General features: G+C 45.5%; 6 protein-coding genes and 1 pseudogene across 7 annotated transcripts, besides 1 other annotated feature; 4 read left to right on the forward strand and 3 right to left on the reverse strand.

Annotated features, from left to right (window-relative positions):
• Positions 1-1,273: 1,273 nt before the first annotated feature.
• On the forward strand, positions 1,274-3,625 carry NCS57_00449400 (uncharacterized protein; the record flags this gene model as incomplete). The annotated part of the gene is made up of 3 exons (XM_053054454.1): positions 1,274-2,743; positions 2,795-2,848; positions 2,900-3,625. 3 exons carry the CDS (start codon positions 1,274-1,276, stop codon positions 3,623-3,625), a joined length of 2,250 nt encoding a protein of 749 aa, XP_052916614.1.
• A 1,465-nt stretch (positions 3,626-5,090) lies between these two features.
• Positions 5,091-6,651, forward strand: NCS57_00449500 (CMP/dCMP-type deaminase domain-containing protein; the record flags this gene model as incomplete). The annotated part of the gene is made up of 3 exons (XM_053054455.1): positions 5,091-5,645; positions 5,705-6,413; positions 6,467-6,651. 3 exons carry the CDS (start codon positions 5,091-5,093, stop codon positions 6,649-6,651), a joined length of 1,449 nt encoding a protein of 482 aa, XP_052916615.1.
• Positions 6,652-9,638: 2,987 nt separating this feature from the next.
• NCS57_00449600 (GH43-C2 domain-containing protein) lies at positions 9,639-11,482 on the reverse strand (the record flags this gene model as incomplete). Its single annotated transcript, XM_053054456.1, has 4 exons — positions 9,639-9,938; positions 9,998-11,115; positions 11,166-11,347; positions 11,400-11,482. The coding sequence occupies 4 exons, from the start codon at positions 11,480-11,482 to the stop codon at positions 9,639-9,641; spliced, it is 1,683 nt and encodes a 560-aa protein (XP_052916616.1).
• A 483-nt stretch (positions 11,483-11,965) lies between these two features.
• NCS57_00449700 (uncharacterized protein) lies at positions 11,966-12,964 on the reverse strand (the record flags this gene model as incomplete). The annotated part of the gene is made up of 3 exons (XM_053054457.1): positions 11,966-12,339; positions 12,389-12,814; positions 12,898-12,964. The coding sequence occupies 3 exons, from the start codon at positions 12,962-12,964 to the stop codon at positions 11,966-11,968; spliced, it is 867 nt and encodes a 288-aa protein (XP_052916617.1).
• A 1,746-nt stretch (positions 12,965-14,710) lies between these two features.
• On the forward strand, positions 14,711-15,992 carry NCS57_00449800 (uncharacterized protein; the record flags this gene model as incomplete). The annotated part of the gene is made up of 4 exons (XM_053054458.1): positions 14,711-14,860; positions 14,925-15,029; positions 15,086-15,465; positions 15,518-15,992. 4 exons carry the CDS (start codon positions 14,711-14,713, stop codon positions 15,990-15,992), a joined length of 1,110 nt encoding a protein of 369 aa, XP_052916618.1.
• An 86-nt stretch (positions 15,993-16,078) lies between these two features.
• NCS57_00449900 (uncharacterized protein) lies at positions 16,079-18,624 on the reverse strand (the record flags this gene model as incomplete). Its single annotated transcript, XM_053054459.1, has 4 exons — positions 16,079-17,163; positions 17,210-18,375; positions 18,438-18,513; positions 18,567-18,624. 4 exons carry the CDS (start codon positions 18,622-18,624, stop codon positions 16,079-16,081), a joined length of 2,385 nt encoding a protein of 794 aa, XP_052916619.1.
• A 408-nt stretch (positions 18,625-19,032) lies between these two features.
• NCS57_00450000 lies at positions 19,033-19,662 on the forward strand (annotated as a pseudogene). The gene is made up of 2 exons: positions 19,033-19,232; positions 19,284-19,662.
• Positions 19,033-19,662: a sequence feature.
• Positions 19,663-26,094: the final 6,432 nt, after the last annotated feature.

Below are 26,094 nucleotides of genomic sequence, written 5' to 3' on the forward strand. Positions count from 1 at the left end.
TCTTTGGTCAACGTGGACGAGCTTCCCATGGATGAGCTTCTGTTGGTCTTGCTATGGCCAACAGAGCCGTCTACAACATGCCGGAACAGTGGTGCCGTCTGGCCTCCCTGATCTGGGACGATCTGCGACTTGCTATCTACAAATGATGGACGCGGCCACAGTTGAATGTGGTTGACTCACGATTCTATGACATTTCCCTCAAAAACCTTCCTTCCACCACATGGCACAGAGTTTCACAGTAAGAACATGTAAAGTCTCGAGAAGCATACAGATATCTCTTCTGGAGATACAATGATTTGGCTATTCTTACAATAGAGATGAGATCTTGAAGACTCAAATACGAGGGGCTGCTAAGCCATGCCGCGGCCTCCGACGGGCATGGCCACATATCCGGAATGGCGGACCATGGGTCGAACGACTCTCAAACCTGGGGTTGCCAGAGTTGAGTCATCCTCACATGCAGGACTCCACGCATTGACCAATGGAGGCGCCATTTTCTCGCCGAAGTCAGAGCTCGGGTGGTGCAGGTGGTGGGCCAGGCAGACCAATGGGCGTTCCGAGTGAGGCAGATCTCCAGAGATTTGGACACCATGATTGGCCAGGATGGGTCACTCTGCCTCGCGACGCCATGCCTAATCGAGCACGCCGAAAGACTCAATCTCCTCCACCTGCTGCGCCATGCTTTGAGCGAATCCCCAGGCAAGTTCAGCTTCAGACCAGGCAGTGAAATACCTTGGACGACGCCCTCCAAGCGGCCTCAGGCTTTTTCTTCTACTCTCCCCCTTTCGTTACTAGTATCACGACTTCCCCCCATCCCTAGGCTCCCCTCACGCCTTCACCACTTGCTCATACTTTGAGACAAGGACATCGTACGAAGCTGGCGACCAGTTACGTTTGTCGAGGCTTCGCCTATTCCCACGTCCTTCCCCAGCTCAGCGTGGCCCGCTTCGCCGCTCAAAGATCCTGCGTATCTCTAGTGGCACAGCCTTGCTACTGTTGGCATCGAAAAGATATCGCATCCTTCGGCGTTCCAGCTCTTATCGCCGGACTAATACAGCACCTCACGTGAGGGTAAGCAGGTCGGCGTAAGCATCCCTCCGACTTGTCACACATGGTGCCGTTGGTCTAACAGAGTCGCATTCAGTCGCGCATCGACTTTCCCACTCACCACTTTTTCAAGCACGGATTTGGAGCGCACCGCAGCTCCAAATATCCGTCGTTCGTTTAAACAATTCAACCTTATCAAGTCGGATCGCACGGTAATCAGTTTATCATGGCCAATTCGAACGCTCTCCCCCAGGGCTTCTCCGTCTTCCAGCCCACCCTCGGTTCTCAGCTCCAGTTCTTCCCTGCTGTCGGAAGTCGCGAGCTCGATGAGCTGGTGAACGCTTACATCCCCGGTCCCGCTTCTGTCCAGGAGAAGCGCGCTTCCATCTCTCTCGACTTCCTTGAGTACGCCCACCTGACCGGTCAGACCTTCAAGTTCTACCCCGTCTACTCTATGGCTACCCCCGCTGTGTCTCCTGCTACTGCCAGCCCTCTTCAGGACTCTGGTTACGGTTCTTCCTTCAACGCTAGCCCTGTTATGTCCAACTGGGACTGGAGCCAGGTCAACGCTGCTGCTGCCCCCTCGCGACGCCAGTCTCCAAAGGCTTCTTCGCGGCACCAGACCACCGACTTCTCTCACCTGCCTGGAATGAAGATCATGACGAGAGACGGCCGCGATGTGACGAACTCTGCTTCTCGAGGCTCCAAGACCAAGGAGCAGCGAGACCACGCTCACCTCATGCGAATCATCAAGGCTTGCGACAGCTGCCGGCGGAAGAAGATCCGCTGCGACCCCAGCCACAAGAAGCGTGGAGTCACCCAGAGCCAGGCCCAGCCTGCGTCCAAGGTCACCAAGAAGACAAAGACTCCTGCTCGGGAAGCCCGGACATCTCCTGTCGCTGCTCAGCCTGATTTCTCTGCTTCTATAGGATTCCCAGACGTGCAGGCTCTTTCAACTCCAGAACTCGACAACCTGCTTGGTATAGTACCAGCCGAGAACGTGGCTTGGGAGGACTTCCTTGAGTACCCTCCTGTCGACGACTATGACTTCTTCAACGACCCAGAGGGATACTTCTCTCCTCAATCTTCCTCTGTGTCGGCGTACTCCACAAAGCCTGTGACACCGACATCGACACAAGACCAGCTTGTCCCGTACAATACGGGCAATGCGGTGGCTACCGTTCCATCGGTGGATCTACCTTTCAACCAGACAGAATCGACTCACGACTATGTCGATTTCAACCTGTTCTCTCCCGAGTCATCATTCTCGGAAGACGAACGTATGGTCCCGATCGAACTCTCCAAGCAGTCGGTTAGTCAACCTAGGTCCCCAGCGCCGAACCCACGACCACCAATCGAGCCCTCGGGTGGCTCAGAGAGCAGTGGCGGTTATCTAAGTGGTGACCTTGGTGCGCAATCTGCGCCTGCCTGGGCCACATCTCAGGAGCTCTTTGGTGATGGCGACATTGTCCTAGATAGGACGTATCGCGATCCTGGTGTTGGCCTTGAGCGATACAGCTCGAGTCCCTCATCCAGCTTCGACTCGGATGTTCTGAGTCACAGCGTGAGCTCACTTGAGACTTCTGCCTCGTCGGCCTACACAACCGACTTCCAACCTTCAGAGACTCCTGTCTCGTCGGCCTACACAACCGACCTCCAATCTTCCGCTGGAGCGATGTCACCTGCGGAGAGCAACGTACGTATCTCAATGAATGCCTTGATGGAACAGCGACTAATTTGTCAAAAGGTGGCAATTAGTCACAACAGCATTGTTGATCCCACGGGAGATTCTCTCCAGAGTGTACGTGCAGAGCCGTTTCTGATCCTACTGCAGCGACTAACTTCTTGGAAGGTGACAACATTTGCGAACGCCTCGCGACCTGGTGCCATTGGCACGAGTGGCCTGAGCCAGTCGGCTGGTGGCTACTCTGACTACTATGATCACTCAGATTGCGTTGATCAAGAACGTGATCGTCGTCGTGAAGACGTCGCAGCACAATCCAGCGACACCTCGTCTTGCCATGTCCTGACGGAGCATCAACGTGCCGAGGGTGTCGGCATCACTCGCTCGAATGCTCTGAACTCTGGTTCTCCTGTTCAGCAAAATAGGAGGCGTGATGTTCTGGAGCTAGCACCATTTACAGGTGCGAATGTTGAGCGAGAGTCGGCTCCTGCTGCTTCCATGACGCAAGTCAAGCCCCAGACACCCCGCGCCCAACTTGCGGTCGGTGAGAAAGAGGAGAGATCTCAACTTTCTTCTGCGTTCTTGGGCATTGCTCCTGTCTCGACTGCTCTGGCGTCACTACTGCAGCCGTCATCCCTGACGACATTTATGTCCGTCGTCATGATAGCGGTCGCACTCGCAGCCTGGTTCTGTTTCTCTTCTGTTGAGATGGGACCTGTGGACCAGAAGACTCTATCAACGAAAGGAGGAAGCTCTTCCATGTCCCAGGCACGACGCTTGATGGCAAACGTCAAAGGAAAAGCTCATGTCACCTTGAGCTCAAGGAGAGCTATTGGCGGCACGAAGTCGGTTGATCGCATGGTCTCACAAAGCTGGAGCTTAATTGCAGTGTAGACGGGTCCTTGATACAGACCAGACGGTTTTTGGGTTTTGCTCATTAGTGGAGAGAGTTATGCATCGCATGGCTCTGAAAGTCCCTGGTCTCGTTCTTAGATGAGGCTGGACTCTTTTCTTTGTTTGATTCGGATTGTCATATCGAAGAGCGACCACATGCGCAGAGCGCGCTGGTTTTTTTTTAGACAGGAAACGGCCTTTGCTATAGAGCGAGCATTGAGCCAAAATGCAATGAACTGGCCTCTAAGGCCGTGTATTATTTTATCTCAATCGTGCCTTGCATTGTGATGTCTTGTGTGATCATCTCACAGTATCTCATGGGCGGTTCTGTTGAGAGGAGCTGAACCTCTGAGCTTTGTTAGGCCGCCTACGAATGGCCGTGACATTGTGGTGTTGGGGTACATGGCTGGTACAATTGTGAAAGAGATCAGGTGACAACCGTTTGCTCAGAAAACGGTGAGTTTGTAAACGGTGCCAGGTGGGTCATGGTAAGATGAGACATGACGGCATTGGCTCCTTCTCTTCTAAGAGTAGCTAAATAGGCATCACAAGAGTGGTAAAATAATAAATAAAAGAGATCTTCAGTGTTATCTCATCGTAAGATGTCTGTTTCATTTTCCTAGCATTCTCTATACAAAATTTCTCATAACATTTGTGAAGAGTCATGTTTGGTGTCTCGTTTGACCCGCGTAGGCGTGCCACATGAGGCTTAGCGTCAACGGAGCTTGAAATCTTCTTCAATGTCAAAGTAGGACATGAGTATCCTCCATCCTTTTCAACCTTTTGGACAATCTGATTGCTCCTTACACGGTCATTCATGCCCAGACCTTGACTCAGGACCCTGGGATTCCATAATATCGTACCATTTGTGCTGCTGATCCGGCCTTTCCACCTGCAGTGCGAATTTGACTGTGTTGACAGACGTCACCTGTCGCGCGCGTTTGCTTGTCGACCGGGAGTACTTCAGCGTGGAATAGACTGGCCGCATCGCCTTTGTCGATTTCATTTGCCTTGGGTCTAGCCGGACTTGGCTTCTGTGTTTCTCGGTTGGTAGCGGGAGTTTTGGAAATCGCGAACGCAAAATCTGGGCTTTTTGAGTTTGTCGCGCCGGTGACTCAGTCCTCTCGACGTGCGATGATCTAAGGGGGGACTGTGATCTTTAAAGAACCCCTTGAGCTTGAGTCTCTTTCATCTCCCTTGGCTAAGAACCTGATTCTTTGATCATACTTCTCATCAGCGAGGGCTGGAGGAGTAGAGGGGATATATTGGCAGGAGGAGAGCCAAAGAAAGAGAGGGATATCGTTTTTGAGGGACGAAATACGAAGGAGAGGGAAATCATCTGAGAGAGAAACACGCAAGGCTTTGGGTCCTGGTCTTGAGGCGAGAGGATCAAGCGAGGATTGACATCAAGAGCCAGCGAGAGGCACACCCAGATTGCTCAAAGATCAAGTGAGCCAAGGCAATCATGGGCGTGTTCAAGTCACTTGGCCTGTCACCGGCCAAGAAGGCAGGCGCAAAGGCCTTTCGCCGCCTCTTTGGACGGGTGTTGCCAGCTGGCGAAAGTGACAGTGCCACTGGCAGCGCAGCGACAAGCGAGAATGGCAAGAACCACACCCACGACGAGACCAACAGCAGTCAGAAAGACCTCAGCAAAGAAAACACACGCGATAGCAATCAACAATCCAACCGCGACAATTTACCCGCCCCCCGATCATCGACAGAACCTCACGGCAACACCGAGGACTCAAACCCTTCACATCTCACCACGACAAAGGCAACCCCTTCGACAGAGGCGATGGCATCTCCACAGAAGCTGGCCGCCGAGCGCAATAAAGAGAACCAGCCACCGGACACAAGCACCTTGACCGACTCACTTGCTCGCCTGAGCCTCGATCAGGACAATGTAACTGCGACTCCTCCCACGAAGCCCGCGGCCCCTACAGCACCGATCTTTACGGATCCAGCTGTGGTAGCCGAACGGGCGATGCACATGAAGTTCATTGAGGAAGCTCTCGATATGGTATGATACTACGCCCAGGCATCTGCTCTGGGAGGCTGACCTAACTAACTGGTGTGCAGGCCCGGCTTGCTCTTCGGACTAATGAGACTCCCGTTGGCTGTGTTCTTGTCCATGACGGCAAGGTCATCGCCAGAGGCATGAATGCCACCAACGTCACGCGAAATGGCACTCGACATGCCGAGATCATGGCTTTGGGTGCCTTGCTGTCCTACCCGCCAAAGGACGGACCCAGAACCACATCTCTACGACCAAAGGTTGAGGCCCCTCCCCCTTCAGCTGCGGCTTCCGACGCCTCTTCTGTGTCGTCGGTCGTGCCCGACGAGGGCAATGAGGATGGCTCCAAGGGACATCTCTACCCCTACGGCCAAAAGTGCCATCCCGACGAGCGAGTCGATCGATCCATCGTTCGCGAGTGTATCCTCTACGTTACTGTCGAACCATGCGTCATGTGCGCATCTCTGCTGCGACAACTCGGGATCAAGAAGGTCTATTTTGGTGCCGTCAACGACAAGTTTGGCGGCACTGGTGGTGTCTTTAGCATCCATGCCAACTCTCTTCCCATCAGCGCCGATGGACAGACCGCGAGTGCTCATCCTACCCCGAAGCCAACGCAACTCCCAGATGGCAGCGGTACTCTGGGTGTCTCGTACCCTCCTGGTGGCGGCGATGGCGGGAACATTGAGTCGGGCTATGAGATTGAGGGTGGCTGGGGCCGCGACGATGCAGTCGGTCTTCTGAGACGGTTTTACGTGCAGGAGAACGGACGAGGTAAGTCTTTGCGCCACCATTATCCCAACCTAAATGATATTGACCTGTTTCAGCTCCGGTACCTCGCAAGAAGGAAGGACGCGCAGCCCGTTTGGCGGCCATGATGGAGAAGGATGGCGAGGAGTCCCCAACCCCCGGTGCCGCCACCCCTATGCCTGAAGATGAACCGACCGACTTGCCAACGTCGACGAAGGCTCTAGAGGACCCGACCCCTTTGGCAGATCGCACCGAGGCTTAGCGAAACTCGAGCGAAACGCCACTGGGGCATCGTCGTGTGAAGAGCAACTTGGACGTCACGAGGGGGAATGGACTGCACTGAGGCTTGAGATTTTTGCCTAAGGCTTTAGGTATGCATGGTCATGGCGTATAGCATATTATTGTTGCTGGAAGGTCTCACTGTAGAGTATGTTTAGAGTAGGCGATGTGGTCTAATATCCATCGGAAGGCATCTGATGCCTCGCGAGTCATAATGTACAGGATTTAACAGAAGCCGATGGCCTTCAGGTTTGGGACGCATCGTACATGGTGTAGTGAATGTGCTTTGGCCGGAGTCGGATTACCTATGAGGCTCCCTCTTTGCCAGCCTGCTCTCCTCATCTCAATGAACTGGGAAATCGGCAACTTACGCATCTATGGAGAATGAGACAATCCTTCTAGTTCTTTATGGATGGACGCGACAGCTGACGATGAATGTTCTCGACACGCTTGCATTCAAGCACACCCAGCCGCCCGAGAGCCAGGGAAGGATGTAGGTGAACCCAAATTGTCCATGAAGGCATCTTTCCCTCCGTTGCATCGCCGGGTTGTCTCGAATAAAGCGACCACATCAAGAGAGGTAGTTGGACGAGCGGGAAGAAGAAGGCCTGAAATACAAATCGCTTCAGGGACTCGGGTTTCTGGCTCATAGGGGTCAAGATGGCATAACTCGCCCTACTCGGAAGTGATATTTGCTGGTCTGCATGCCTAATACAAACTATATGTGCGCTCATGGCACCAACACATACCGCAGGTATCTACTCAATAGTAATAGGCTAAGTGGGCTATGTCCGGACTTTCAACCAGCACATCGTGAGTATGACCATGACCGAACGGGCATCCATTGGCCATTGACAATCGCCAACATATCCAATGACCCCCCTTCCAACACGTGCAAGCGCAATTGGTGTCTGATCTAGAAGCCTGGTGGCAGTGTAGCACGAATGTGTTTCCTCGTAGACCCGGATGTGTTGACCCTCCAGCGTGAAACAAGGAGGAAGTCTCCTCACAACTGCCATGCTCTCTTCCGCTGCTCGCGGATTAAGTACAATTTGCGCCGTTTGGCGATCACCGAGAATCCATCCGGGACCCAACCGGGAAAAAAAGTTGTTGAAATAGAGGCGGTGGGTATGGTCACCTGGCTCGGGAACGCCAAAATGCCACATGGTTATGACTCTGCCCCCTCGTAGAATGAACTGCCGAACCAGGCCCAGGACAGCTGCATTCTGAGGAAGGAGGAGGGAGCTGTCAATCAGGAGGACGGCCAAGGGCGACGTGTTTGATAATGGCACGGACACAAAGTGATCAACGACTTCAGATGGGTTGGTGGCCCAGATGGTGGCCACTCTTTGCTCAAGACGCTCTAAGAAATGAGCCTGGGTCCTCTCAAACTCTAACCTGCTTGATAGAATAGTCGAAACGATGACGGCACGGGGCGGTGGCCGGGGATGATTGTCATCTCCGACGCTAGACACGTTGGCAATGCTGCTTGGCCTGGAAAAGTTCATGATTAGTTAAGTGTCGTTTGAAGGAGTAGAGGTTACTCGAAGGTCAGCTGTGGTGAAGGTATGCCGTTAGTGCTCATGTTTGCTGATAGTATTTATGAGGAAAGGGGCTGGGAACCTGATATTAATATGCAAAAGACTCGTGACAACGACAGTGACGCGTTTGACAGAAGTTGTAGAGCAAGTGACAAGAGAAAAGTCGTGACGAGCTTATTGGTGATTTCAGGTGTCATCTCGGCGAGAGCACGCCCTGGCGACGGCCCATGATGGAGTGTCTCCACTCCCTCCAAGTGAGAATGAATCTCTTCAGTCTTCTAGGTCTATTTGGTTCACGTAGCTTGATTAACTGCCTAGTTATGAGGTTAAGATGAGATCCATCTTTGGAGCGTCGAGAATGACAGTCAAGGGATGTCTTTAACGGACCCCTTCTCTGATTTAGGAAAGATTAGTTTGACGAGAGCCTTAGTTGGAATCATCCAATGTTTTATTTACATCTCCTTTGCTCTGTTGTGTGTCTCTTAGTGTGTTCCTTGATCCTGGGTATGACGGATGCGTCATTGAAAAAGAAGAATCCCCTTTGCTCGATCAAGTCATCACAGTCATACGTCCTGCCAGTCATGGACGTCAAAATGAAAACAGGCTCTACTGACCATGGTAAAAAGATGAGCAAACCCTACTCCAAGGATAGTAAATAAAACAACACACTGTAACACAAGAGTTAGACGACTTTATGATGATCGGTCGCTCCATCTCGTCTTGAGGAAGTCGATTAACCCAACGTTGGTGAGATTCAGAATGATACGCTGCTGTGAGATGTGATGTCGGCTGTGACTCCAAAACAAGGTTACAGCTACAATGTCGGGTCGCGGACATAAATGCAAGGCGCCAGGCTTGAGAAGAGCAGCGTCTGATTCCGCGACGGATGCTGTCAACCATGGACTTGGGAGCGAGAAATGCGCAACAATGGCCGCCAGCTGTCCAATTGAACTTGACAGAACCAACACGCAGGGCTGGGTTTGTACCTCACTCGCCGGCTGGAAGTGGACACTCTCATTTGACATTTTAGCTGAGGCTGATTGAGCTCTTGACACGCACACGGCAAAGCAGGATCCCCAACCTGTGACATAATGGAATGCTTTTGGATGGTACCGGGTTGAAGAAAAGAAGACCTGTCTTGAATCGTATGCAAGGGGCATTCTGCCTGCTCAGCCCACGCCTTCGGGACAGGTTGTTGCTCGTGGAACTTGGGTAAACGGATGAGTTTCACTCTGCCATGCCCGGAAGTACAGCCAGTCATAGGTGTCAGCGTTGTGCTGGAAGTATTTCGTGTTGCTATGGCATTTCTTCATGTTGAATGCATACACAGTTCATATTACGTATACTCGAGAGCAGGAATAGCAAATGCCCGTGTTTACATGTGTATGATGCATTGTAAACAGCGTGCTTAGTATTAACAAAAGGGCCTCTAGTTGCCCCCCTTCCCATCCTTGTAGTCGCCAAAGCCCTCATCAAAGTATTCCTCCCGAATCTTGCTGAACCCAACCTCAGGTCCATCATGGGGCCAGGGGAAACTGTTACCACTCGCAAAGAGCCCGAACATGACGCCGTCAAATCCCACAGGAAGAAGGCTTGGGGAGAATATCTTGACCCATTTCGTTTCTTGATTGCTAATCGAATATCCTAGTTTATACTGCCGGGGTTCAGATCGGATGTGCAGCTGCAAGTCTGAGGGAATTCGTGTCAATTTCAAAGCAAACTCTTCTGTCTGTGATGAATATGTCAATATGGATCACCAGAAATACAAAAAGACGGGATTTCACTTACTTCTGGGGGGGTTCCGGGACCAGGTGAATCCGCAGTGATATCCACAAAGATGCAAAGGCCAGTTGAATTGGCACATCCTCGAACCCCAAGATCCTGGTGGGCCAGCTCACTTGAATAAGCCGAGATACCGACGGACTGGTATGGCCCCAGACCCTTGCTCGTGGGTAGTATAGTTGCGGAAAATGTCATGTTGACAGACTGCTGCTTTCTCAAGATGGCACTGGGTGTGTCCCGATCACTGAGTGTGTAGACGTTTGGCACCAGAACCACTCCATTTCCCTTGGATTTAAGGCGGTAGGTTTTGGAGTATGGCGAACGGAGCTGATACCAACTTGACCTTAGCTCGGGGCCTTCGAAGCGATCTTCGTATGGTTTGGGAGGGTATGTAGCATTGGGGCCATAATCGTAGCTCTGGCTCAGCAAAACGTAGTCGCCGTTGTTCATGGTGGGCCACCCATCTTTCCAGCTCACCGAAGCGAAGAAGGTTTCGCGCCCGAGGACTGACCATTTGTCGACATATCGGCGGGCTAAGAAGGTAGCGAACCATTTCCCGTCAGGAGTGTCTGCAAACGTAGCGTGCCCGGTGTTGCCAACGACGAGGTTGGAATCGGCACCGTTGAAGATCAATGGGTTGGTTGGCGATGAGTCCCAAGGTCCTTCAGGAGACTTGGAGCGAGCAATGGAAGCTCTGTGAGTAGCGCCTGTACCGCCTTCGGCAATGACCAAATAGTAGTACTTGTCCTTGTAAAAGAGTTTAGGCCCTTCGGGACGGGTCTTGTTCGTCACGGGCATTGTGCCGTTCCAGATGCTGCGATAAGGGCCAACACAAGCGCCGCTCTCCAGGTCTACTTGGCACTGACTGATACCCCATAGCCGATCAAAGCCATTGTTTAGGCCCATAATTGTGAGATATGTCTTTTTCGATACCGGGTCCTGAAACAGGTGAGGGTCAATGCCGTATGGCTCCCCCCATACAACATCAGACCAGGTCTTGAGATCTGTCGAAGAGACCCAGAACATGCGAGGGTAAGTTCGATAATCGGGATCCGATCCTGTCATTGCCATTGAGGTGACGTAAAATCGTCCATTGATATAGGACAAAGAAGGCGCCCAGATGCCTGTTATCATGGGAGTCAGCAATCGACACCTTGCCCAAGAATGAACTTACCATTTCCCGTTCTCGTGCCAGTAATAGGAACTTTTTGAGGGTCATTGATGGCGTGGGAGATCAACTCCCAGTTGACCAAGTCTTGTGATCTGTATATGGGGATGCCGGGAAATGTGAGAAAAGAGGATACAGCTACGTAGTAGGTATCATCTACACGGATGACATGAGGGTCAGGGTTCCATCTAAGACAAAAGTGTTATTAGAAACATGCCTTTTGGGGAAATGAATGCTTACCCTCTGATGATTGGGTTCTTCAGCCCATATGACAAAGAGGCCAGACCTAGCCAAAGGCTCAGGAGAATGGTGATTTTTGTCATGGTAATCTCAGACCAGCCGCCATGTATGTGAACAAGAGGCACAATGCACAAGCGAAATTATCTGATAAAGCAAGATGCGTGCTTAGGAACAGCGCGTTTTATAAATCTTTTGACTACATCCTCAACTTCGCGTCTTGGCATAGTATGCTGCGAGTTATGGACGAGATCTGCATTGTGAGCAAGACAACGATAGGTGGAACTGGCTATTTCCCGCCCAGAAGGAGTAGATCAGAAGATTATTGAGGGGACATGCGGGGAGAGATGAGGTCTTTCTGTCCAAGGTTACATATCTGCAACGGCACTTTAACCGTGTAATTAGGCTGATTTCTCGACGACATGTATGAGATGATTTCACTGAAGGACAGAATGTGACAAGCACATATGTATTATGCATTCATAACAATTATTCGCTAGTGATATCCTTGTTGAGTAGTCCTTGAAACCCAGCAGACTCCAGGGGGTATTTCATAATCTCCTCGACGCCTATGCCTTGTTAGACGCCGCAAGCTCCTGCAGGCGGCGCAAAACCTCATCCTCGCTGGGGTAGTCGGGGCCCTTGATCGACTCAAATGCAGGCAGAAGGACGGCCTCATCGATCTCCTTGTACTTTCCAAGCTGAACATGGATGAGGTTTCCGTTGCGGGACTCATCAGCCATAAGGAGAGCTGCACCACGGGCAACAGCAGAGGCGGGCATCAGTTCGACCCCGATGGCCTCCAAGAGACCCTTGAGGCCTGGGAGGACACTGCTGTCGGCCCAGCTTGGCGCAAGAGTGTTGACTCGGATGGGCAGGTTGGCGGCACCAAGCAGAGGGACGAGACCTCTTCCAATACCAAGCACAGCGTGCTTGGCAGCAGCTGTAGCAATTTAGTAAAGAAAATAAATAAAGATATAGAGGGAACATACCGTAATCCACAGCACGAAGGCGCTGGAGGCCAGTGGTGGAGCCGGTGATGACAATGCTGCCACCCTCAGGCTGCTGTCGCATGTGAAAGATGGCTAGGGTAGCCGAGTTGATGACGCCATTCAAGCTGACATCGAGTAGAAGATGCGAAGGCTCCTTGGGGTCGCCATTCTCATCCACCTCGGTAGACAGGTAGTCTGCGCGAGGGCCAACACCGGCATTGGCGAAGACATGGTCAATACGACCATAGACCTCCTTTGCCTTCTTGAACAGAGCGACCTGCTCAGCCCAGACCGCAACATTGGTCTTCACGAAGGTGTAAGAGCCCTGAGGCTCCTCAGCCGGGGCCTGGATATCGGCATTGACCACAGAGGCTCCCTGGGCCAGAAGGAGATTGACTGTGGCAAGACCAATGCCGGAAGAGCCTCCTAAAAAATTTAATGCAACGGTCAGCCTTTCAAGGCTCATAAAATTATTGGATAGTGGACAGGGGATTGCCGATTTGACATACCAGTGACGATGATCACTTTCCCGTTGAGGGAGGCAAGGTCCTTGTCTTCGATGATGAATTCAGCCATGGTGTTTAGAGGTGCAATGAGAATGGAGGAGTTGAATGAGGCCGCATTAAACATCCCAAGGTCTGTATTAGTAGCTCTTCTCGCAGAGCTCATAATGGCGTTCGGATATGTAAATCGCACGTGGCATGGGGGTTGGGATGGTACCCCCCCCAGCCGAGAACCCCAGTAAGGAGAGCGTGGATTGAGCTCGGTTAGAGGCTTCAATGCTGGAATAACCTCGTTCTCGTATGATGAATTTATTTGTCTAGGCTCATTTGGTCTTCCGAAACCCGCTCAATCCAACGCTGCATGGGCTACTCAAGGGGGTTGGCGTTTCCAAAGTCGCGATAGTTCATTCTACCCGCCTCTAGCAGGGTTCAAGAACGGCTAGATGGGGCTGATCAAACAGCTTGAGGGTCGCCCCTTCCGTGGATGGGGGCAGATTGGTTGCCGCGTAAAAACATTTTGTTGTGCAATCGTGACATGGGGTTGCTTTGAGTGGCATTGGCTAGAAGCACAGGGAGGGCCCTGAGACAACGGCTTCTACATGACTAGCCGTGAGGCTTCGTGATTGCACGATGATCAAGATAAGGTCAGACACATGCGTCTATCGTTTAACCCCTCGGTCTCAGCTGCAAACTACCCGTCGATGTTGCTTTTCAGATATGTCAAGATGTTTGATCTGCTTTGCCGCAGCTCGCTTCTGACTCCCGACAGCGATCTCCATACTGTCACATCTCACGCGTAAGCTCGCCTGCATCCGAGGATGCACCCAACCTGTCGGGTAGAGAGACACTCACCCGACAGCAGCAGCCAGCCATGTCTTCCGAGCTTCAGCTCCCAATAGGGGTTGCTTGGGGTCTTTGTGGGCCAAGAGCGGAAGGATTTGAAGGATTTGACTGGGTTTGTGAATTGTTTTGAAGTGGGATCTCCATTCACCCTTGTCCATGTCCAGGCCCATGCCCATGTTGTTTCCAGACAGGGCGAGCCCAGAATATGGCTGCCTGCTTCAATGGAAACATCCGTGTTAACCGGCTTCCTCTGAGGGTAGTATCCGCTAGTAAAAATATGGTAAGGTCATGTTATTACGTAGTATCTCCTCTATGTTGCGTTCGGGGTCCTAGCTTCACTAGCATGAAATCTCGAAGTGCCGAAGTGGCCGTTCAGACAAGGTTTGTCGGCTGTCAACTTCGGTTGCAATTCAACGGTTATCTAACCCCAAGTTGACCAAGATCTACAGATTTCGGCCTCCGAGCCAAATGAGGGACTACTCCGGCCGTTTCTTGTGAGGCTCTGCCCGAAGTCTGGAGTTGGGGGGTTGATTGGGAGGCCCATTGTTTTGGATCTGGGCCCGTGGCCTGATCCCTGCAAAGTGGCACCACGCCTGCAGCTACTGTTCAAGTGGTTCAAGCGATTCAAGTGGTTCTATCAGGGGCTCAACAGTCCTGCTTCTTCCAGGTCAAGGGTTTGTTTCAATAAATGCTCGATCCCTAGTTGGGCCGGGCAAACCGAGGCGAGGTGGTAGTGAGCTTCATCATCCCTGGCCTGCCAGGGTGGCAACGATGGAGAATTTCATGAAGCTTGTCACTGCTGCCACGAACCCTTGGTTGATTTTTGCTTTTCGAGAACCAACAGATATACAGGCTTTGTCCCGAGGTTTCGGGACCGGGTAACGACGCGTGTATTCGCAAACCTCTCCCCAAACGGTCTTCTTCGCATTCTGAACCTCGATATCTGGGATAAACGCCACGGCGATTCGCAGCCAGCATGGCTAAAGTGGCGGGCGATGGCGTTCCGCTGCTCTACCTAACCATTGTGATGCTGTCGCTTTCTTGGGTCACACTCGTCACGCGCTTGGGAGTTCGGAGATGGAAAAAGATTCTCGGTTTGGATGACTGGCTGATGTGTTTAGGCTTGGTATGTGCAGCAAACTTTGTCCCAACTTGACCCCTTAAATGCTGACTTGATGCCTTCGATGCAGGTGCTCTACACTGTGGTTGCCGGTCTGGTCATTACGTGTTGTTTCCATGGTTCAGGACAGCGGGCCAAGCACATCGACAAAGCCGATATCATGAAGGGAACAAAGGTAGGATTTCAGCCCTGAACTGAACGCTCTTCGAAGCTGACCACAGATGGGGAAAGCTTTTCTTTATCGCCCAGTTCTTCTACGCGGCTTGCACGGTACCTATCAAGGCCAGCATCTGCGTCACTCTCCTCCGTATCGCCGATTCTCGCCGTCGATTCGTGTGGACTATCTGGTCAGTCTTGATCATGACCTGCATGGCCAGTGTCATCTTCATCATTGCCACAGCCAACGTCTGCCACCCGGTTACAACCCTTTGGGGGGAGTCGGAGGGCACTTGCAACCTCAAGCTGAACAGTAGCATTGGCTTCTTCTTCTCGGCTGTTTCAATTGTCACCGACTGGACGCTGGCGCTGCTCCCCGGAGTCTTGCTCTGGAACATTCAAATGAAGCCACGAGTTAAGATGTCGGTTGCTCTCATGCTCGGTCTTGCCGCCTTGTAAGGATTTCTCCATCACATTCATCAACACCACTAACAACCTACCTCTTAGCGCGAGTTGTGCCACGATCGTTCGACTTCGTTACCTCACGCTATACAACGATCCGACGGAGTTCATGTACAGTACAGGCGCGATTGGCCTGTGGTCTGTTCTGGAGGAAGGCATTGGAATTGTTGCTGGATCCATGCCAGCACTTCGGCCCCTGCTGAATCTCCCCATCTTTGGTCGCAGCACTTACGCCAGTGGCAGCAACCCAAGATATCCATCGGGTCAGATCAGCTCCCACATGTCAGGGCGTCGGCGGCATGAACATGGGGATAGTGTCAAGCTGAACACGTTGGCGTCAGTGACGGCCACGCAGAGCAACTACGATAAGGAGAGGCCGCGCCGAAGTGATGATGATGGGGATAGCCAGAAACACATTCTCAAGCAGACGCAAGTAACTGTAGTGGCGGAACAGGAACACTCTGCGGCAGCTAATGACTGGGCGAGACAGCGAGTCTTGGGGTGGGAAGGTAGTAGGTGAGAGACCTTACATCTAAACATACATAGTCTATTATGTGAAGATAGCAGAGATAAAAATAAAAATAAGTAAGGCTAATCGTAAATCATCTACCCTTCACGTGTTTCCGACGCTGACGATCCAAGTTTCTCTTGTGTCACCTGTGCTTGTGGCTCTGGACTGGGCACTGCCCGGTTCACGCCCAAGTCAATATCCTTACTAGCATTGTTCTTACTCCAGTCTCCAGCAGACATGACAAAGTTGCTGGACTGCGGATCAACCAAGGTCGTCAACACACGGCCAAGTGACGTCTGCTTCAACCGGTAATGCATCTTGCCGAGATTAGATCGTCCAGCCAACCGCAAGAAGACCGCCAATCCTGCGATGAGTGCCATGCATGCGAGGAGGAGGAATGCAGGTATACCATACACCCAACGGTACCGAATTCTGTGCTCCAGTGGAATGACAGACACCTCTGCCGCGTCTTCGGGTTGTGCATTTCTCGCCCCCAGCACCCCTTTTGTTCCAACCACAGCCGACGCAACAAAATCGGTCCAGAGCAGTTTCAGAATAGTCGAGGCAGAGTTGGCTGATTTGGACAATTCTCGCCACTTCAGCCACAGACTCATACTTGACTTGCCAACAACATCGTTAGGAGACAGGCTATTGGTAGTAGACGAGAAGATTGTAAAGAAAGCCCCGATGGGTGCGATCGAGGCCGGCAGGTTTCTGTGCACGTATCCAGAGTCCAGCTCCCATCGTAAGGGGCTCATAGAGCCTGATCCAAGAAGATAAAGAGACGGAGCACGGATTGTTGAGATGTTTTGGAACTTCTCATACGCTGGGTCAACGAGGCCCCAGATGGGTGGAAACACGTCCAGCTCGAGCGGAGAATCCTCGACACCCCACAGCGGCATGTCATCCTCTGCCGCGTACTCCTTGTCCTTGATCTCCTTGACTTCGATGTTACCCGACCTCGCTTCTGTGCCGTTGTAGAAAAAAGTGACAGTTTTGACGGTGGCCTTGACAGCTGAAGCGCAGGCGTACAACGAAGACGACCATTGGCTTTGGTCATCGAATACGTTCTCCGGACCATCACCGACTCGCTGTGGGATGCCTCTCATGAGGTTGCACATGACGAAGGTGTTGTTCAGTTTAGGGAACATGTCGAGTTTTGTTCCTTCGCATAGGTCCCCTGAAGGCTGTTAGCGTTGCCAGCCAAGCCAATAAACAAATCTTACCTATGGCCGTGAAGTGTTCGGTAGTAATATTCCAGGGATTCTTGTATAAATCACTGGGCCCGCTGGTCGCCCTTACTCCAAGGTGGTCACTAAAGCTGTTGGTGAGACCGAGTGTCAGGTAGTTCGCGTCAAAATCTAGGCTCGGCAACTTGAATTCCTTTCCGATTTTCGAGTTGATGTATTCGAAAGGCTCAATGTCGTCCTTTGCGCTCCCAGCATTCGAGATATTCATGAACAACATGGAGAAGGCATTGGTGGCCCACGCAGCCTGGTACGCTCTCATCTTCAGATCAGGTTGGTTAACCCCGTTGCGTTGATCATCCAATGGATCAGTCTTGTTGATGTTGACGAAGCCACCCCTATCGGTAAGATGAAATTTGGAAACCGAGACACCGGCATTCGTTTGAGAACTTGTCGTCATTTCAAAGTCGAACGTTGTGTTGGTGTCGACACACTCGACATCGGGCTCCCAGAACAAGATGTCTTCAGTCCACGTAACCCCGAGAGGGTAGCCAGGCGGAATAGTGTGATTTCTGAAACCGATTTGTCCCCGCTTGGCATCAACAATCAACCCTTCAACGGCGCGTACCGTATCGAGGAGCGCAATGTTCTCTAGCCGCCGGTAGAGCCCGGCGGCGATTGGTGTGCCGTTGTTCAGCTGGCGGTCATACTGAGTCGTTGTCTGGCGCCACTCAATATCGAAGTAGTTGGAGATGGTGGTTCTCTCGTATTGAGTGCCGCTGGTGTAGATGTCGCGCAGAATGTCAGGGACATTCGGATCAATGCTTCCCAACACGGTACAGTTGCTCGATGCACCATCAGTTTCAATAACGGTAACGTCCGAGGTGTATGGGCAAGGAACATAGCACAAGTTGATGGTGCATACTCGCGTGAAAGGCTTGTCATCACGTGCGGATGTGCTTGAGTAGAAGGTGCTCGAATCCCTCACATATTCAAAGCCAGCCCTGACAGCTTTCGACTTTGGTTCGTTGGACTCGTAGAGTCCAAGGGGCGTAACCACTCCCGCTACCGCAATCAGCAAGCTAAGGAGGGGCAGAAGCAGCGAGATGACAACAATGGGCTTGCGGACTCCACGGTCCTTTGTTGCATCGGACTGAAGCACGAGGGGCCAATATGAGCTTTGAAGATGCTTTGCTGCCACGGTCCTTATTGAGGAAAGAAACATCAGTAAAAGCAACCAAGCCGGGAAAACTAACGTATAATTTACCATGTAGCTGCCGTCTCGCGATCTTGAAGCACTCCAGTGAGAATAAATGTTCCAATTGTCGGACACCAAACACGAGCTTAGAGGCCTTGTTAGCCCAATGTCAGGAGAACAAGCTAGAGGTTGACTTACCCACGACGATGCCAAAGGCGATGATGGCGGCAACTTGGCCGGTCGTCAGGTCTACCATGACTGAAAATGAATGTTGGGTAAGAGCTGGTGGCTTTGACCTTTGGCCCTGTGGGACATGACAGTCTTTTCAACCCAGGTGCTGTTAGCCTGCCTCGGAGAAAATTAGCAGTACCATCGCCAGTAGGACCTGGGGTCCAATTAAAGCTGCTAGCTCATTTGTTGATGTCGGTTCAGCTTCCTATTTCCGCAATAGCTTCACTGGAGTCGTTAAAATAAGCGTCAGACGGTGCAATCGTTTGCCCGCGCCAAGCGTTAAAGTGGATCAAAACCTCTGAAATAGGAAACACTCCTCCTTCTAAAGTAGGCAAGGGCGTCGAGGATCTGTTCAGTTGGAGGCCACTTTAATAAGACTTCCTGCAAACCTCCCAGAGCTCCCAGATCAAGTTTTCCCTCATCCCAGTGAGAATACGAATCAAGCATGAACACGGCGGTGGGCTTGTATGCCCGGGCATCCGCAACCTCGAGCCTGACTCCCTACGACTACTGCAGCGGTCAAGACTCTATCTGCAGTGCATTCAAAGGCCTAGATCGCGACTGCGCCGACCAGAATGGTGCCGACTACTACGAATGCATTTGCGTATCCGGATGGGTTCCGACAAACCTAGCGTAAGTTTCTGTCGTTTGAACGGGAAGAAATGCTCACAAACCTCGTTTTAGTTGTGGGTATTGCATGTACGCATTAGGCCTTACGGAGCGACTAAGAGATCCTCGGAACTTTTCCGAAATCTGCAGCGACGAAGGCTTCACTGTTGCACCGATGCCCTCAAGCATTGTGTCTGAGCAAAAAGAGCGGAACAAAACCATTGATGTGCCTGAGCCGGAACAAGAGACGACTACAGCCCCAACATTCACCTTTGACATGCCTCGCAAGACCACTGATGAGGCCGAGACGATAACGTTTTACGGAACACCCACTGTTTCGCTCCCGGAAATCACACATAGAGAATCAAATAGCGGACCTTGCGATAACGTGAGACTGGGAAGAGTATTGGTTTATAGCATAGTATTAAGTTTAAGCGTTTTATTATGTATCTAAGAGCTAGATAACTAAATTATTAAAGAAGTTACTGGATTAGTTATTTTTTAGTCGAGATAAAACGCAAATCTTCAGTAATTATAACGCAAGGGAGTGTTTCTACCTCCCTCTCTGGACTATGATTGCTGCCCGATGACTACACTTGGCGGCTTTACCCAATGCCTGCAGGTTGTTAGGTGTTCCCCTTACCCATACTCCTCTCACTCATCGTCATCCATCTCAACGTATCTTGTATCTCGATCTCAACGACAGTTTCAAAGCCTGCCGAAAACCTCAGAAGATGTTAAATTGGCATGAGCATAATTGCCAAAACCCTGACGTCGCCTTTTACCCATCCCTTGGGGTCCCTTGTTGTCACAGTTGTGGGGTCTTTGCATTGATCAAGAGCGTAGTCTATGAGTCGCATGATGAACTAACGATACCCAAAGCCCTGGAGAGATCAGCAATACAGCTTAGCTGGCCGCCATCAGTTTCCTATGCCGAGAATGCTTAATTGGATGACCCAGAGGGCATGACGGAGAAGACGTTATTGAGCGAACCGAACCAACAATCTCAAGATGAAACAGAATCGACAAACCAAAGCTTGTCGTTTCTACCTTCTTCCGCCAGTGCTATCCATGCATCTGAAAGCCGACAGTTGGAATCCACGTACGAGCCGTTCCAGGAAAGCAGAATTCCTGTTCGTTGTCTGCTCCCAGGCCAATTTGGAGACTACTTGCATGGCCATTTCGAGATCATCTACGTACAAGATGACTCGGGACCAGGCCAACGCTTGGTAGGAGGCTTCAACGTTGTGGAAGGCCAGGAGAGTACCAGAACTTACGAGGCTGTCTCGTACACTTGGGCTAACAGGCAAGGCGACCGAAGGCGAAAAAAGTCATCTTTCTAGGAAAGAGGTGGGACGTACTCAGGATCACCGAGAACTGCTATGATGCACTACAGAGATGTCGTTTCGAGGACAAACCCCGCCGGCGTGGATTGATGCCATTTGTATCAACCAAATCGACGTCTCCGAAAGATCCCGCCAAGTAGGGCTGATGAGAGACATATACATCGCTGCTACAGGCGTGCTCATCTTCCTCGGCGAAGAGCCCGACTCTGGAGTTGACGGCGCGGTCCATGATGCCCCCAAGGTCTTGATCCAGCACCCTTATTTCTCAAGGGTCTGGGTGGTTCAAGAGATTGGATCAGCTCGGGAAGCTCACGTCATTTTCGGCCGGCAGGTCATGCACTGGAATTCTTTCACTCCAATCTACACCACCTGTCATACGAGACATGGGTGTGGCACTTCGATCATGCCCGACGCCTGGGCATGAAGGACTTTGTCAGCCTTCTCCATGATACCTGAGACTGCCAAGCATCTGACTCGAGAGACATAGTCTTCGCTCTTCTTGGGCTCGCACACCTAGGCCTGAATCCAAATTATACCCTATCGCCACAGGCGGTGTACACGAGGTTGGCTGCCTACATCGTGACCTATGTGGAACGGGAATACGGGACAACATTGCACGAACTCGCGGGCCAAGTGTTGTCACTTGCCAGCCATGACCACCGCATGCCTGGCTTACCATCGTGGGTTCCTGATTGGAGCTCCCTTCCCGCTTCGCCTTGCCAGGGGGGGTGGACTAGGAACCCCTGGTTGCCTGTAGGGAGTTGGACGTCTGGACCGATGGAATCACACCAATTCTTCAGAGTTCACCGAACATCGGGCTCCTTGTGCATCCTGGCCGTCGAAATAGACACCATGGGTCGCTTCTTGCGTCACGGTTTCCACGAGACATGGAAGGGCGGCATCTTCTCCGCAAGAGCTGGTGACATGCAAATATCCGTCTCTCGTGGACTTCACAATGGGTGCAGAGCTACCGACGGGGGATTTTCTCTCAGCAGATACAAGTTCGCCCTAATCCTTCGAAGGGTTATATCGGAAAGTCAGGTCAAGCCATAAGTATATATTCTCTTCTAGCCCCTTTTCCTAATTGCCTTAGGGGCTGCCTATAAAGATAGCTTAAGATTAAGAGCTTTACTAAGGTTTAAATAATCTTTTATTAATTTTAATTAATTTTATATATATCTTTATTTAATATATTTCTTTAATATAAAATTATAAATTTTATATTCTAAATAATATTTTTAAATTTTTAAGTTTTATTTAATACTTTTATAATATATTTAATAATTTAATAATAAATTTTTAATTTATTTTTTTATTTTATTTTTTATTTTATTTTTAATTTATTTTAATTTATTTTTTATTTTTTTATTTTTTTATTAATTTATTAATTTATTTTAATATATTTTATTTAATATATTAATTTATTTTTAATTTTTAATAATTTTTTTTTAATATATATTTTTTTATTATTATTTTTTATTTTTTATTTATTATTTTTAATTTTTTATTTATTATTTATTATTTTTTATTTTTATTAAAGAAATATATTAAATAAAGATATATATAAAATTAATTAAAATTAATAAAAGATTATTTAAACCTTAGTAAAGCCCTAAACCTTAAGCTATCTTTATAAATAGCCCCTAAGGTTATTAGGAAAAAAATATAAAAGGCTATTATAATATAATTATAAGGTCTTTATAAAATAAGTTAATATAATTAAGATTTATAATTAAATTAAGGCTATTAAGGCTAATAATTAGCTAAGGCCTAATATTATTATAAAATAATAAATTAAATAATTAATAATAAAACTTTATTACTTATTATAAATAAAATAAAAAATATATATTATAAGCCTATTAATAGACCTCTCTTTATAAAAAGAATACCTTATATTTATATAAAAGTAATATATTAATTCTAAATTATAAGAGAAGTAAACCTAAGATTAACTTATAGTTATTATATAAGGTAAAAAAGAAATCCCCTTTTAATACTTTATATAATAATTTACCTTTTATAATTCCTTAATAAAGAAATAAGAAAAAAATAAAAATATAATATATTATTTTTATTATTACCTTATGCCGAGGATAAAAAGAGAGCTAAAATAGCTTAAATATCTTATAATAAAAATAAGAGATATTACTTAAAAGGTAGAGTATATCTAAAGCTAATTTCTAATTTAAATAAATACTAAGAGGAAATCTATATTTAATATTATTAAACCCTTAGTAAAAAAGTATTATTTCCCTTATAAAGAAAAACTATAAATAAGGCTAAGAAGAAGATATCTTTTTAGGTATATATCTTATCTTATATCTAAATAAAAATAAAAAAACTAAAATAAGTTAAATATACTTATATTAGTAATATATTATACTTAAGGAGGTAATAGACCCTTTATAATTAGATATTAAATTATAATTAAATTAGCTATAAAGCCTTAAATTATATATTAAAGAAATAAATTAATATTTATTAGATTTTTTTATAAGAGAAAAATAAATTATTTATAATAATTAGCTATATATAAATTAAAAACCTTAATTTTTTAAAAAATAAAAAAAAATAAAAAATAATTTTAAGCTTTTATTTATAAACTTAGTTAAATAAGTATTTATAAAAAAAATTATTAGAGCTAATAGATTTATTTTCTAAGGGCTTATTAAGAAAAAAATAAATATCTTTATAGATATAAAGTTATAAATTAATCTAATTAATATTAATTTTATTTAAAGACTTAGATTAAAACTTATAATAAATTATACTATATTAAGCCTAAAGTCTTTTTAAAGAGAAAAAATAAATTAAAGAAATATTTATTAATTTTTTTTTCTCCTTAATAAAAATAATAACTTCTATAAGATATATTAAGTCTTTATAAGATCTAAGCTTAGCTTAATAAATTATAATATTATTTTTTTTATATTAATTTATAATATAAGAAAATATTATAATTAATTATATTATTAATTTATTATATTATTATAATATCGCGATTATAAACCCTAAGTTTATTATCTAAGAAGTTATTAAAAATAAAGAAATAACTTATATCTTTTATATTAGAGTTATTTTAATATTAAAAGAAAGAGATATACCTAGCCTTAATAAACCTATGGATAATATAAAAGAAACTCTTAAAGAAATTTTAAAAAAACTTAAGGGTATTAAAGGATTCTTTAATAAAGATATTATAAAAAATATATTTATATTACTAAAGGCTATATAGTAAATTAATCTTTTAAAAAATATAAAGCCCTTTTATAAGCTATTATATTTAATAAATAAAACTTAATATAAGGCCTTTTAGAAATACCTTATAAAAAACCTAGCAAATAGGTATATTAGATATTTAATTAATAAGATAAAAGTACTTATTTTTTTTATATTAAAAAAAAATAAAAAAATAAACTTATATATTAATTATAAAGGGTTAAATAAGGTTATAATTAAAAAATATTATTTATTTCTTTTTATTAAAGACTTATTAAATTAGCTTATTAAAATAAAATAAATTTTAAAAATTAATATTTATAATATATATTATTAAATAAATATTATAAAAAAGAATTATTAAAAAACTATTTTTTATATAAGATATAGCTATTTTAAGTATATAATTATACCTTTTAGTCTTATTAATAATATATATATATAGTAAGTATCTTAGTTAAGTAAATATCTTAAAAATCTTAATTTTTTTTATAAAAATCATAATAAAAATATAATAAATTATTTAATTAATTAAAATTATTTATTATATTTTTCCCTAGATATCTTAATTATTACCTAATAGGTCCTTATATTATAGCTAGGCTTATTATAGATACTATAATACTAAATACCTAGTTATATTAACCTTCCTTAATTACTACTCCGTGATAATTTAGCTATTACTTATATATTAATATCTATTTAATTAATTACTTATTTTCTTTCCTCTACTATTATAACCCCTCTCTTTTATAGCTATATTCTTTTTGCCCTTTAGCGCTAACTAAGTATCTTATTTACTTCCTAAAGGTTTTTATTCTTAGTAGCTAATAAGATAACCTAATATATAATTACTTTTATCCCCTTCTTAAGAGACCTTAGGGCTTTAAAGATTAACTCTAAGGAATTACTTTAATACCTCTTAATTTATCTTTCTAGGTATTTAGACTAAGATTAAGCCTTAAGTATAGTCTTTAGGGTCCTTAATACCTAAGAGGTTAATTAATTAGATACCTCCTTAATTAATATTAATATCTATAGCTATATATTAAGCTTTAAGACTATATTTTCTAAGTTAGGGGGAATAAAATTAGCTTCTTTAAAAGCCCCCCTAATATTTTTTTTTATTATAATAATAGCTTTATATATTATATAAAAGGCTAAAAAGAACTTAGTTTTTAAAATATAAGTAATAAAATATTTAATTAAATACTTTATTTTTTAATTATAAGCCTTTTTTAATATATTAAAATACTTAATATTAAGGGGCTAAAGTAAATAAGATAAATAAGGTAATATATAAAGCTAAATAATTTTCTTTTCCTTATAATATCTCTTAAAATTAATAAATTAATAATTTTTATAGCTATTAAAGATTAAGAGATAATAAGAATTAATTAATTAATAAATTATATATTAATTAAAATATTTAAATTACTTAAGATTAATCTTATTATTAATCTAGCTATTTTAAGTTATTATAATAATTTAATTACCTAAGAGGTTATTTTCTTAATATTAATTAATAAGGTAATATTAGCTTATATTAATAATAAATAACTAAATTACTTAGTCTTTTATATTAATTACTTAAATAATTATAATTTATTCTTAGTTTTTAAGCTATATTAATTTTAGCTTTAAATACCTTTCTAAGCTTATAATAACTATTCTACTTATAATTATACCTATAAGGAAGCTAATCTTATTAAAGTTATAAATATTATCTAATTAGATATTATACTTTATGATTATATTTACTATAAGCTAAAACTAATTATAGATAATAATTAAATCTTTATACTTAGCTCTTTAATAATTATATTTCTAAAAAAAAAAATCTTAAGCTTTAGGTATTGCCTAATAAAGTTATAAGCCTAATATATATTAATTAATAATATATCGCGGTTAATAAGTAATTAATTAGTTATTTCTTTAATACTATAAAGCTAGGGGGGAATTCCTCGCGAATCTAGGTTAAAAATAAAGTAAATAAGGATCTATTCCTCTAGATTAAATAGCTAATATAATTTCTAGATTATATTATATTGAGATTAAATACCTTTCTGCTAGTAGCTAAGAGTCTTTTAAGAGACTATATAGATATTAGTAGTATATTAAAGACTTAATCTAGGGTAATTTTAAAGGGCCTAAAGTATAAGAAGTATTTTAGCCTCGTAATTAGTTTATAATATACTAAGTAGTAAGGAATTAATTATTTAAATAAAGATAATATAGGTTAAGGGATTTTTAAGATACTTACTTAACTAAGATACTTATTATATATATATATTATACTTATTATATTTTAGATATAT

Source organism: Fusarium keratoplasticum, chromosome 3 (genome assembly GCF_025433545.1).
Source record: "Fusarium keratoplasticum isolate Fu6.1 chromosome 3, whole genome shotgun sequence".
Lineage (NCBI taxonomy): Eukaryota > Fungi > Ascomycota > Sordariomycetes > Hypocreales > Nectriaceae > Fusarium > Fusarium keratoplasticum.